Here is a 14,616-nt window from a genome sequence, read left to right on the forward strand (position 1 = left end):
AAGGCAGACCCAACACTGACCCAAAACCAAGTCGAGCCGGAAACTTTCTGCAGCTCAGCCACGGCCACCAGTGACAGTCAGATCACCACTGCAGGAGTTAGAAATGTCAGCAACATTCAGAAGAAAGTGGTGACCACTTCCAGGGAGATAAAACTGATCACTTGACTTGACAAATAAAGGAGAGATGCTCATCCTCATTTGCCTTGTTTGGGAACAAAGAACCTTTTTGATGCTTGGATGAAAGTGGCAAAGAGGCAATTTCACATCTGTGGTGCAGCGGTCGTCATTTACAAGCTCTCATTGTCGCATAATGGCTTTAATTCGCTTGTTTCCGACTGAAAAGGGAACCACGGCGGCATTAAGGTGTGCTGGGGAAATTGGAAATGGGCATGACCTGAAGTCGCCTGGCATAAAACCTCAGCCTCCTTAACTTTGACTTCAAACCCTCGCTCCCTTTCAGTAAACCCTTTTCACAGAGATATTAAAACAGACCAGGTGTTTCATGTCACCCAAGTGCACAGGAAATCTGGAGCATTTCCAGCAGTGGATGACGATAGCTTCAATATTCAGGAAGGGGAAACATCATATTTTAAATTCAAGATAAAACAAAGCAGTGTAGATTTCTTCTTTACTTCGTCAATAACATATTCACAGCTTCATGCATAATTAAACTCCAGTCTTCAGCTCAATTTCAACCTTTGACTCAACAGAAATAAAACTTCAATGTTTTGGAAGATAGTTAAATTCACCATGGCTCTCTTATTCAGACTTAGTCTAAGTCGTTTGCTTCATTTTACATTTTCTATTGATCAAATAAAAACTGTCTTTTTTTTAAAAGGACGATGGACTGAGTGAAAGAAACCAACTAGTTTTATCACCAAAACTTCATGACTATATGCATCTGCAGGTCATCTAGGAATTGACTTGTTGACAGTACATTAGTGATGTGTAGCCGAGGTATCATGAAACAGTGTTGCAGGGTTGACGAAACAGTAACCTCATTTTCAGAGGCCAGTAGATGGCGCTCTTGGTTAAGTAACGTTGTTTAATGTTTGTGGTTTTATTGAATGAGTTGTTCAAGTCAAACATTTAACAGCAGACAGCGCCTTCTGGTGGCCTCTGAAAATCATGACACTGTATCATGAAACCTCATCCTCCCATCACGACTGTAGACATTGTCTTTTTCTATAATGTGTTTATAATATATATATATATATATATATATATATATATATATATATATATATATATATATATATATATATATATATATATATATATATATATATATATATATATATATATATATATATATATCCCTGCATTCATTGACGCAAATTTGGCCGACCATCTCAAAGACAGACATTCAGGTTGCAGAAACACATCAGAGACAATGTCATTGTATTCAGTCAAGATCACAAGACAAATCTATTCACTGTATTGTGTCGCAATACTAACCTCAAGGCAGTACTTCTTTACAACGGTGTGGCATTAAATGGTTTACATCAACATCAGGTATGATACGATGCAGATCAGAATACACATCATATCATACCTGAGGAGGAAAGAATTATGGGAATCAAAGCCTCCTCACTGTCAGAGCTCGCCTTGATGCATGAGGGTCTCAGATCCACACATCCACAACATAGGGATGAAAGGGAAAGTTGTATGTGTATATGTGTATATTTCAGTGTAATTCAGTGAAATTATAACTATTGACGAATGTTTTGCTTTTTTTTGTATGAGCTCCATCTTGTTTTCTCTTGTGGTCAGCTACTGGAAACAAAGTTTGCGTGACACTTGGCACCTCCTGGTAAAAGATTCTTCACAAGCATCCGAGCAGCGATCATAGTGATACTGCAGATAGTTGTAAATTCAGACTGTGCCGAGAGCTCCCACTAAAACAATCTGTTTACCTCCAGATGAACCAAGTCTGTGTCTCGTCTGCATCACTACCGTTCGGGCTGCTTACTTTTCATCTGATGCGCTCACACGTAAGCTCGGGTGTGTTTGCGAACGCTGCGTACGCTGGTTCTCCAGGGACTTCCCCGGCAATTGTAGGAAACACAGTAAAGGTAGAGAGGTTCAGCAGCCGTGCACCTCAGATGCGACGCCAAGAAGAAACAAACTGTCTGAAGAAATAATGACTCAATTGAGACAGCAACCATGTCGTCATTTTATCTGTTGTAACGCTGTTTTTTCATTGTCATTATTATTCATGTTGGTCTCACCAATAAGAGGTGGAAACAGAAAGTGCCGATGTAGAGTGATAGATAGATGGATGGATGGATGGATGACAGACAGATAGATGATAGACGATAAATTAATGGATGGATGATGGATGGATGATAAATAGACAGACAGACAGACAGACAGACAGACAGACAGACAGACAGATAGATAGATAGATAGATAGATAGATAGATAGATAGATAGATAGATAGAGAGAGAGATAAATAGAGAGAGAGAGAGAGAGATAACTAGATAGATAGATAGATAGATAGAGAGAGAGATAAATAGATAGAGAGAGAGAGAGATAACTAGATAGATAGATAGATAGACAGAAGATAGATAGATAGACAGATAGATAGATAGATAGATAGATAGATAGATAGATAGATAGATAGATAGATAGATAGATAGATAGATAGATAGATAGATAGATAGATAGATAGATATACCTCAATTTATTCCTTTTTTTTGTGTGTTTGGGGAACAATAGCATCTTTGTCACGATTGATTAGAATTACGCAACTCGACTGAGAAAGAGCGGGAACATGCCTGTATTCTTCCGGGTCAATGGGGCTGGCTGTCTTCAAACCTGCGCTTCTCTCTCCACACTGTGATACCTTGTCGCTGTACACAGGTGCCGCTGTCTGCTGCCATTGTCTGCCATCTGTGTGACATCCCGCTGCAAGGTTTACAGCAAATTGTTCAGACGAACACGGGGGCTGTTTATGACATCAGCTGGTCCTCCTTCTACCCCACAGATCCCGACAGAGTGGCTGCGCCCCGGCGATAAGAGCGGAACACAGTCGAGTCATCAACAATGATCTCAATGTCGCAAACAAAAGGGTGCACAGAGCGAACGCACCATGCCGCCGTACCAGCAGCCATATCCATCTCCTCCTCCCTGTGCCCTCATCCAGTAGCAGCTGTTGCTCCAAATGTCCCCAATCATTCTGGTCTTGGCTGACACCGGCCCGGACCGGCGCATGGAAAAACTGGCCTGCTTGGGTCCAAGAAGCGTAAAATGCAGGCATTTGCTCTGCTTCTTGGCAACAGAGGAGCAACGATCTATTCCAAGACTCAAAGAGGGAAAAGGATGAGGAAAAGATTAACAACAAGCTCAACCCATTAACTGCTTTTATCTTGGTCTGGACTAATCCTCCTCCTTTGTTTGGAACACCCACTTATCTGGAACGTGAAATATAATCTATATAATAGCTTTGTTTTCATTAGACTATCAAAGTATGATTCAATAAATGGATTTGAACCAATGCATTGTATTACATGTTGCTACTCAAGGAACGGAATCTCGAAATGATAGTGTTTTTCAACCCCATGGATTCACCACCTCAGTGTCGGCTGTCCACCTGTTTCTCTCCAAAGAGGACTAGCTGCAGCTTAAAACAAAGAAAGTGGAGATAAATTTTACCTGGCTGCCAAAGAAGCGCTTGAAAATATATTAGAAAATTGAATGCTATCAGTGAAGATGAAATACAATATTCTGTATTGTCAGAATAAATAAATAGTATTTTGTAAAACAATAAATATTTAATAATAAAAAAAAATCGGGCAACATGAACATATGTTTTTATTTATATGTAAAAAAAAAGTCACATTGAAAAAAATAAAAATGAGTCAAGAGGAAGGATGAAGATGGGCCACCTATTTTCTATCACACATCTGAGATTGGGAGTAAAATATAGTTCCTTCCAATCCAATGTCATATCAATGTTGTAAATGAAAGACTCTTGTGCACTAGTATTTCAAATATCACTTACTGGTATGAGCAAAAACCATGTAGGACATGTTCAAACCTTCAACAAATGCATGAAGCATCAAAGCTCAATGCATTTGTGTCCTCACCACCAGTATACTTTGACTTTCGTCTGGGACCCTCACACTGTCTGTGAATTTCTAAGTCCCAAATAAGCAGTATTCGTCACAGCACAGATTTTTGACCAGTTAAATGCCATGCGCTAAACTCCCAAAATGTGAGGCGGAATTTGATCGGCAAAGAGGCAAGGAAGGGAAAACAGTGGTGGAGTTGACCCCACCGTAGGGCTACCAGATGCCCTGTTTGCTTAAGGCCTGGTCCAGACTTTCATCTCCGCAGAAACCTCTTTCAGCTCCTCAGGTGGACTAGAGAGACGTTTCCAGGTCACTGTCTCCAGCATTTCCTGGGTCTGCCCTCTGGCCTCCACCCAGTTGGACATGGAGAGAACACCTCACTTGACAGACATCCTGTCAAGTACTCCACCTGTCTTCTACCAACACGGAGGAGCAGTAGATTTACTTTGAATCCCTCCATTTAGCCATGACCGATCTTTTCAGAACTTTTCTAATGAATATAATGGGTCGACATGCCTAACCTTTTTTTGGCAGGCTCCTACTTTTGCTCCTACACCGAAGCCATTCTTTAGGTTTCAAACTGAATTAATAAGCCGCTGAACAACACACACACATTGACACCGTCCTTCTTTACCACCTGGATGATGCTCATACACATCTGTCAATTCCAGCCGTAACAACACTCATAATGAGCTGTCACAAAACCTTGTGTATTTGTAATGTAACTCTTTTGGTCATCGCCAGCCAGAGCTTCTCTTGCATGCTGAGTTACCACATTCGAGATGTTGTGTTGTATAAGTTCCTCCACTCTCAGACAGTCCATCAAAATGACCCTCTGCAGACTAATAATTTCCAAGTCACTGAAAATAATTCTTCTTAATTTGCTGGCGAATGTGATGGATCGTGCGTCACGTCTGACTCACGCTGTTAAGCGCGCAGTCAGATGCAGCCTCAGATGCTGGAGTATTCGGTCGGATAATAGAAACAGCAGCTTCAGCCGGGCAAACCTCATGATCCCTCCACATCAAAAGATGTGCTTTAAAAAGGACTTTTTAGAAACATCATTAAAGGGGCTGAGTAAATCTGCAAACACCTCGCTTCTTTACAAGAGTGTCATCATTACAGGACAGAACGCTGAGTTGACAGATTTCCATCTGAAATCTCTCAAGGTTACCATTCTTTTGCGGAACCACAGGAAGCAGTGGCTCCATCAGCAGAGCAGAGTCTTCGACGAATATGACCACATCACCATCGGTCTGGACCGGCCCTTTCTGTTGGCCATTTTTCTGGCTCCCTATTTCGAAAAGTGCACGTTGCTCAGGCGTGGAGTAGCAATAAAGTTGAACCATGCAAGTAGTATTATAACCCTTAAGCCATAAAATAGGACTCAAAAAGATCTTTATGGTGAAACACAGTGTCCACAGAGGGAGCTGAAGACCTGCTCTGGCTGCGTAATGAGGCTTCATGAAACAATGTCCTCATTTTCAGAGCCCACTAGATGACACTGTCTGCTCTAAATTCTTTGGACTTGAGCAACCTTCTCAAAGAAACTTCACATCTTTTTTAAGCCAAGAGCGCCATCGACTGAGCTCTGAAAATAAGGATGCTGTTTCATGAAGCCTCGTCTGCACATCACTGGTGTACACCATCCTTCTGGGCTCAGAGCTGCATCGTTGACACTGCATTCAGGAACTAGTTTGGGAATTAGTTCAGACTTACAGTCTACAGACACATTTACCACTACCGACCTCAAAACAGTTTCCTAGAAAGAGAGCCAGAGCAGCTAATACTCAGCTAATACTTTGAAACATTGTGCCACAACAGTCAAAAATCACAGTAATATATCAAGGATATTACACAAGCATGAATGACCAGCTTCTTACCACAAATGTTTTCCAGATGATAGAAAGTATTTTATTTCATTGGGTTAAAAAAATGACTGTCAAACAGTTCACATATTTTTTTGGTTTAGGGAAGGATTTCTCTGTCTGGCCTTTAGGTGCAGTGATTTAAACCTCTGTTTTATTATTAAGTTGATAAGTTCTAAAATATCTGTTTTCTAATTGGACTTGAGGTTATATTATGCTGTGTTCAGCCAGTGTAGCTGTAAAAGCGTATTTTTCAGATGAAATCTCAAGTGGCAGAGTAAACATACTTTATTCAAACATAGAGGAAAACGTGTGCAGAGATATAACTTCAGGTCATCCAGCAACCACAAACTCAGGCCCCAGTGGCGCTGCTTTTGACAGCAGCAACTGTATAGATTTATGATTATTCATAGACGTTATTTGGACTTACACAGCCTGTGATGCACTGATGACCTTGTGACGTGAAAAGAGCTTTTTACTTTGCCTTCGTTCATTGGGACAGCAGTTGGAAAATGATGAGTCATGTGTCCTGTGGTGCAGAGGACATGCCGATACCACACAAATGGCAGCGCCGATGTCAGCAGGGACACTGGAGCTGGACAGGACGAGCGGTGGATTGACGGGTTGTAGGAGGACCTGTTTGACGGGTGCATCAGAGTTGACATTTGTAATAGTGCACCAATGAAACAGCAACAAAACTCTGCCTGGGAAGTCTGCCCGAAAGAAAATTGCTTTCTTCTGTTCTTTCAATTTATCTTGCGAATGTAGCGACCCATTTACGCTACATTTTCATTGCATTTTTTTAAACTATTTATGGTCTCATCACTACTATCTTTTCCACTTTACCAATGTTCTAAGGAAAATTGTCTGTGCCGTGAATTATAAATTAACCTTATCGAAACCAAAAAGTAAAACCACGTCTGTAAGGCTACTTCAACATGAGCCACTCTGTTTGCAGGTCAAGGTGTTCAATATCATTTTCAATGGGATTTTTTTCACACCACTTTTACGAACTGAAATATTAAACATTTTTTGTTGTTGACGAGGTTTCATGAAACAGTGTCCGGATTTTCAGAGGCCACCAGATGGCATTGTTCGGTAAAAAATGTTTGGACTTGGACGACTGATTCAGTGAAACCTTACATTATTTCTAAACCAAGAGCGCCATCTAGTAGGCTCTGAAAATTATGAGACTGATGCATCAACCCTGTAATACTGTTCCATGATATCTTTGATATCTTTATTGGTCCCATCTTAAAAGGCAGACTCCTGCTCTTTCATTGGTGAGGAAGTGATTCACAACAGCTGAAAAGAAAATACCAACATTACTATGACTAACGTTGCAAAGATGACAGAATTTTCGAAATTGAAGAACAATAAACATGAAGGGCCATGCAGGTTGACCCTGGAGTTCCAAAAATGTCCAGCATATTTGAAATATCAAATAGACCTAACTATACCAAACTACGCAACAAGTTAGAAAAGCTGAGACAATAAAGGCTTCCATCATTGTCCCAGTACTTTTGAAGGTACATTGTCAGTAGACAATAATGTTTTCCAACCTGAATTCATGTGACTGCCGCACATTGGCTCACAGACTCCACTGCAGTAGCTAGAAATGAATAGGATAAGAAAACCAACGTTATAATAAATGTGTTGATGATACACTTTCACCCAATTAAAGCCCAATACAAAGACTAATAAGGAACAGAGTCCCTGGGAAGCCGTCCAAAAATCGATCAAGTCTTGTAAATTTTGTGGAGTAAGACTAAATATGACGGCCGTGCGGGAAGAATTTGGAGTGATTTTCATCTGAAAAATGATCAGACAAAACTGTCTGCTTGTTGTGTCTAATTTGATGAAGAAGAAATGCATGGATGGGAAATTGTTCCATCAAACTCTGGATGCCGATGAAAGAGGCTCACACGATTTGGACCAGCAGAAGAGAAGAGAATGGTTTGATCTGTACTGAAACCAAGTTTTTCTTCAGTGAAAACAAAAAGCATAGCTTGAGGTGTCCTTGTTCTGACGGCGTGTTTGTGCATTTGCAGAATATCTGTTTGCGTCCCCTTTTTTGGATGTTAACACATACATTGATTTGTAGTTTTAGTTATTGAAATATAGTCAGGCGAATAACAATATATCTGTTTTAGTTCAGTTTTAGTTTGCAGTTCCAAAACGTTTGTTGAATTCCTAAATACATGCTGTATGTATTATCCAAGGATGGATTGCGGAGACAGCAACCATGGCAATGAAGCCCAGACTCCTCCCACATGGGAATGCCCCCCACACCACACAAGGAAGCCTTCATGTCCAGGCGCCTAGTAGATAACTCTCAAAATCATTGTACAAAAAATAAATCATTGTACAAAATCATTGTTTGTTCATTTAAAAGCAGCTTATTGTGAAAAAGAACCTGATCACTTTCCATCATAGCCATGACATTATATATATATATATATATATATATATATATATATATATATATATATATATATATATATATATATATATATATATATATATATATATATATACATACACACACAGTGGTACCCGTCCCAGAATTCGAATGAATCGGAGTTCGAACAAAAATATATTTTTGCTTCAGATTTCGAACCAAAATCCAGAACTCAAACGCCCCCGGAAAAAGCTGGAAAAAAACATAACGTGTGCAGACCGATCAGCTGACCCACGACGTGCTTTGCTATTGTGTATAACGCAGCCTCTATATGCAGACGTGTCCCGTTAGCTCCATTTACTGACTGTTTTTTCTTCATATTGAGGTGTAAAACCTTTCCTGTCTCCGCACTGGACCGTGGTAGAGTGTCACAGAGGAGGTGCTCCTCGACACCTCCGAGGCTGGAGCTCACACTCCAGGGTTTGATGTCCTGTTGTGGGCTGGAGCTGGGACAGGGATGAGGCGAGTCTGGGACAGAGCTAAGTGACTTGGTTTATGACTTTGTCACAGCCAAACTGCACAGAAGCGCACATTCAGAGCTGGACACGCACCGGGCACCTCTTCACTTCTGGAGAGACGTCACTCACTCGGCAACCCCTCCCACATGCAGCGGCCACACACATAGACGAACAGCGCACCTGCAGCAGACACTCTACATACACTCCTACAAAAGACTATTTTAAGGCTTGGAACGCATTATTTCTTTTTCCATTCAAAACGCTTCTCGAACAGCCGTCTGGAACGGATTGTGGTCGAGAACCGAGGTACCACTATATATATATATATATATATATATATATATATATATATATATATATATATATATATATATATATATATATATATATATATATAATGGAAATTTGTGGAAAAATATGTTGTTGTTCTTTATTGTTTACAATAAAATACAATGGATCACAGCCAACAAATAACTGTTCGAAAGTGAACAAAAATACATAAATAGACCATGACATCAAATTAATATTGAATAGACCTGACATCAGCACACAGTGCACTACATTCTGCGTCCGAAAACCGTTTTTCCACAACAGTCTTTGGTAGTTATTAATTATCATCTTACTGCACATTCAGTTCCCCATTAACTATACCCCTCAAATGAACTACTAAATTCATAAAAACCAAAATTATGACAGAACAAAACAGCATCTATGTCTCCGCTTCAGCCACATCAGCCACTCACAGCATTAATATTCCAAAGCAGACGGCACACTTTGACCCCTGCTGCACTCTTGTTTTATCGTACTTTAATTCTTCTGTTTTCAGGCTCAGTTGCCGCTCACGTAGCGCACCAGCACCTCACGCGCGGCGCGTCCTCCTGATTATTATTGCCTCGGGCGGGAATCAATGATGTTTCCGCTGTTTCAAGTCCGTTTGTTTTCATGAAACGGAATTGAATCCCTTCAACACTGTGTCTTAGGTATCAAGTAGTTTGACCAATCATATATTGTAATTACATAATAATTAATGATGCGGACTGAAGGAGAATCGATTTTAATAAAATGAACGATTGTAGAAGCGGAACACCGATCCCCTCACTCTTGGCAGTGGGAGACTTCTCAGGATCCGTTGGAGACGCGAGCAAGGTCAGAGAGACCACCACCCGCCCTCCCTCGCCTCTGCCAACACAGCGCACCAGGTTAACTCACATCCAGCTGGACGCACTGCCAGACTGGATTAATCGCAACTACTCCATCAAGTTTGCAGCAAACAACTCCGCGTCCGGGAGTTTTGGGGTGTTTTTTTTTTTGCGCAGAAAATGCGCAGCTCAGGTGCGCGTTTAGACGCGCGCAGAGAAACGATGGTCGAGGTGGGTAACTCATGAGATACAGAGCACGAGAGAGCGCGACAAGGCGTCATGACTGGATTCAACTTCAGCAGCGGAGAAGTGGAGCAGCTCCTTATAGCAGAGCTGGTGTAAAAATACATCCCAGTCAAGAGTCAAGATCAAGTGCGCTCCGCTAATCGCCTGATTTCAGATTAGACGCAGTTAGTGGCGGACGCGCTCCCACTGACAGGACGCGGCGCTTGGCAGTCAGCTGGACCAAGTCCTCCCGCGCGCACTAACAAGTGCCCCGATGTGGAGAGAGCGACTCTTCCTACCTTGTTCCATGAGCAGGACAGCCATCCCGACCAGCACAGCCCAGTACACAGGATTGTTCATCTTCTCACGGTGTTCGTCTTCTGTCTTCCGCGTGTCTGATGCCTTTAAAATGACCCCGAGAGAGAGCGAAAATCCTCAAAAGTCTCTTTTCTTCAAGTCTCCGGCGTCTCCTGTTGGACTGAGTAGCATCCACCAACACGGCAAAGTGCCTCCTCACACCGAGAGCTTATTGGCAGCCGCGCCGGAGAAAGCCAACGGCGTTCGTAGATTTCACTTCCGGCAGAGTTGTGTCACAATAAAAGTCAAAGCTCGGTAAATAAACGCCATGTTTTTTTTATTTTGAAGATACACATTGACAACATAGTGTAAACGCAAAGGTGCTAGGCGCTAACTTGGAGTGAGAAGGACAAACCTCAATCTGAAATATCCTTATAAGATTTATTTTAGAATATTGCCTATTATATATATTTTACATTGTAATAAATAATAATAATAATTAATAAACTATATATATATAGTCAATATATGAAGTCAATGTTCCATTCACAAACTCTGTGTCTGACTCCTCAGCTACAAACAGCAGTTCCAAGTTGATGTAGATAAATGAGATGATGTGATTGACATCCTCAGTCTGACCGCCCTCCTCCTCTTCGTCCAACTCACCACAGCAAATGCATCGGTGTCAGAGTCAGTCCCTCCCAAGAGACTTCTACTTTTCTCATACTCATCGCTTATGCTTTACGTTTGGCATTTTAGCTAAATGATTGGAACTTGAGGCAACAGCAATGGGCTGCTTTATTTGTCATAGGAGCTGGTCGCTAAGTTTTATAGGTTCATGTCTGTTGTGCATGGTTGTAGGCCAGCTGTGGTGGGTTAGAGGGTCCCCTAGTGGAGTGATTCACAGCATCAACATGTGGATGCTCCTCATCACAGACTTCACTGAAAACACCTTTGCAACTTGATCAGCCATTTCATGTCAACGAGAGAAGTAATGTAGACTTAAGATACTGGGAAGACACATTAACGTTTAAAATAAGATAGTTACTTGCTTATTTACAGTCAATAATCTGTAATTCTAATGTTGTTCAGTAGTGATCGGTGGATGAGGTTTCATGATACAGTGTCATGATTTTCCGAGGCCACCAGAAGGCACAGTCTGCTGTTGAACAACTAATTCAATGAAACCAGCAACATTAAACAACATTACTTAACCAAGAGCGCCATCTAGTGGCCTCTAAAACTGAGGTTACTGTTTCGTCAAACCTGCAACACTGTTTCATATATACCTTGCCTACCCATCACTATTGTTTAGAGTGAAATTTTGGCGACCAATCCTGGGTAAAATGTAGTCACTAATAAATACTTAATAATGATTAATTACAGGCCATTCAGCTGCTAATACACGTACAAATAAGTAGCTTATTGATGGTAATAAACATATAACCTAATCTAAAGTGTGACCAATGTTCATAAACCTCACTTTAACAACAGCAGTAGATGAGCAGTCTTACTATTAAAATAAGATCAAATGAAAATGAAATGGCAAATTACAACGTATATTCATATGTTAATGTGGGGTAAGTAAAATGATGCAATAAATTTACAAATATAAATGTGTAAGAGACATTAATTTCTCACAAGATTGATGAGAAGTTGTCATGAAGAACACTCAGCTATAGTCTGGGGAAATAATGAGAACTGATTGTTAGGGTTTTAATTGAGGAAAAATAATTGTTGCTAAAAAAGAATTAAAGGGAAACTAACTGAGAGCCTGGTATAATAACTCCTCCTCTCTGTATATTTTCAGGTACAGGACTCTGCGACCCTGGCTGGCCAGGAATAAGCTGAAGACCCCCCACAGCGTAAATCCATCCTGCAATACAAGAAGTGCAGTGTTGAACTTTTTCTGCCCAAGTTGCAATGAACTGTGGGTCACGACTAAAAGGACAGGATCGCAGATGCAAACAGCTCAAATGGGATTCCGTACGTGGGCGGCCAGTGCCTCCCTGTGAGACAGGGTGAGCAGTTCACGTTTTCAGCGAGTGTTGCGGGTCACATGATCAATATAACTCTGGATGTGGCGCTGGAGAATTAAACACACATTTCTCAGCCGTGTTTTAGAAAACTCCCATTGATCAGTGGTCTGGTTTCCGCTGTAATGGGAGCATTTCAGACCGTCACACTCTGACAATCGCAATTCATCATTTAAACTATCTGTATTGAATTTTGTCCAGTCAGAGAGATCACAGTTCAACAGCCGCAGATTCATCACAATTATGAAGATCCTGTCATATCCTCACAGAAAAAAAAAAAAAAAACATACTCAAACAATTCACTGTTTTTACATTTGTTTTACCAACTCAAGCTTGGGTTGATGTTTTATTATGAAAGCTGGTGCCCTGGAGAAAAAATAGAAAATGCATGTTTTGAAGTACTTTTGAAGCCTATGAGAGAAGTATTGCTTTACATTGTATTATAGAGGAAACCTCAACAAGAGTCAGCTTTGTACTCAAGTCTCATAGATACACTCAGACAAACTCTACTACTCACCACTTCTGATGGGCTCGTGAGGCTTCATGAAACAGAGGTCAATAGATGGCACTCCGCTCTAGCATCATTTCAATGAAACCTTACATCACTTTGAAACCAAAAGCACCATCTACTGAGCTCTAGAGTTGAGATCACTGTGTCAAGACTTGCATCTCTGCATCATGGAGTCCTGCGGGGGGCATTGTTGTCACATATTCACACTTGTTGGTGCTGCTTTAACTAGTGATGAGTTTGTGAGGCTTCGTGAAACTGTGACTTCAATTTATCACCCACTTGTTGGCACCCTCGCCTCAGAAATCATCGGTTGTGAACAGCCATTTCAATGATACTGCACAAAATTTTTACAGCGAACATGCCACCTACTAAACACAAGCTCTGTAAACAAGGACACTGTTTCATGAAGCCTCAGCCCTCGCATGAACAACCTTGCTTCCTTGCAAAGTAGGGAAGAATCCAAGTTAAATGGATACTTAAGGCACCCAATTCATTTCTTTATCTACAAAAAACAAGAGTAAACTTTAGTCTCCTGGATTGTTCTAATAACATAATATTTTGTTTTTGTTTTTAAGTCTATGCAGTTATCATCATGAGTGTGCAGCACTCTGTTCAGTAGTTTTTATTTTTTATTTTTTCTCACTCAACAGACTCCAGAGAGGTGCAGTGCCAGGTAACTACAGTAAGTGTCTTTCCACACCCGCCGAAGGAAGTGGTGACCTGCTCTCCTCCATTTGACCAATTGCGGCTCCAATTAGGAAGCCACAGCCATTCCATTCCAGTCAGGTACAGGCTACAACATCAACAGCTTTTAATTGGCAACCTCACCACCTCCTGGTCGTCAATCCAGCTCTGTGTCTGGCACAAACTCAGCGCCTCCAACAGTCGTCTGTGTCTCCGGATTCATCTGTAGCTGAACTTTCGAGGAGCTAATGTGCTAGCCTCCCTGGATATTTATATCATGTCGAGAGAGATTAGCTGTGGAGGAGTGGCGCTGTGGTGTTTCGCTGGTTTGTTTTTTTATCATCTCTGTAAGTCATCTGCTCCATCCGTGTATATGTGAGACTCTCATCTTAACATGTCTGATATGTTCACTGAAGCCACAGAGTAGGTTGTATAGATGGATCCTCCAGAGTGTCTAAATATATAGTAGCTTTAGTTCAAGAACTTGACTATGTGATTCATTCTCAATCTGACCTCCATTTCTATAGCCTTTTGTTCTTTTCCAGCATTCTAGCATTAGCACTAGTGATGGGCTGGTGAGGCTTCATGAAACAGCGTTGTCATTTTCAGAGTAGATGGTCCTTTTGGTTTAAAATAATGATGGGCGGTGTCTCTGAAATGGGAGTTCAAACCCAAAGATTGGATCATGAATGAGCACAAACTATATATATGGGCTTTTATTATGTAGCGATGGGAGCGTGAGGCTTCATGAAACGGTCCTTACTTTCACATCCCACTAGATGGCACTCTCTGCTGTAAAGTCTTTGAATTTGAGCAACCATATCCATGAACTTCACTTTTTTTAAACCATCTACTGAGGT

The 14,616-nt window shown here is 41.1% G+C and overlaps 1 protein-coding gene across 1 annotated transcript in view; it reads right to left on the reverse strand.

Annotated features, from left to right (window-relative positions):
- ntm (neurotrimin) overlaps positions 1-10,753 on the reverse strand; it is a 452,357-nt gene extending 441,604 nt beyond the window's left edge. Inside the window, exon 1 of the mRNA XM_053846138.1 lies at positions 10,528-10,753. Coding sequence (XP_053702113.1) covers positions 10,528-10,588 — 61 coding nt within the window. The 5' untranslated portion in view covers positions 10,589-10,753. The remainder of the gene's footprint in view (positions 1-10,527) is intronic.
- Between the last annotated feature and the right edge of the window lie 3,863 nt (positions 10,754-14,616).

This window comes from Synchiropus splendidus, chromosome 17 (genome assembly GCF_027744825.2).
Source record: "Synchiropus splendidus isolate RoL2022-P1 chromosome 17, RoL_Sspl_1.0, whole genome shotgun sequence".
Lineage (NCBI taxonomy): Eukaryota > Metazoa > Chordata > Actinopteri > Syngnathiformes > Callionymidae > Synchiropus > Synchiropus splendidus.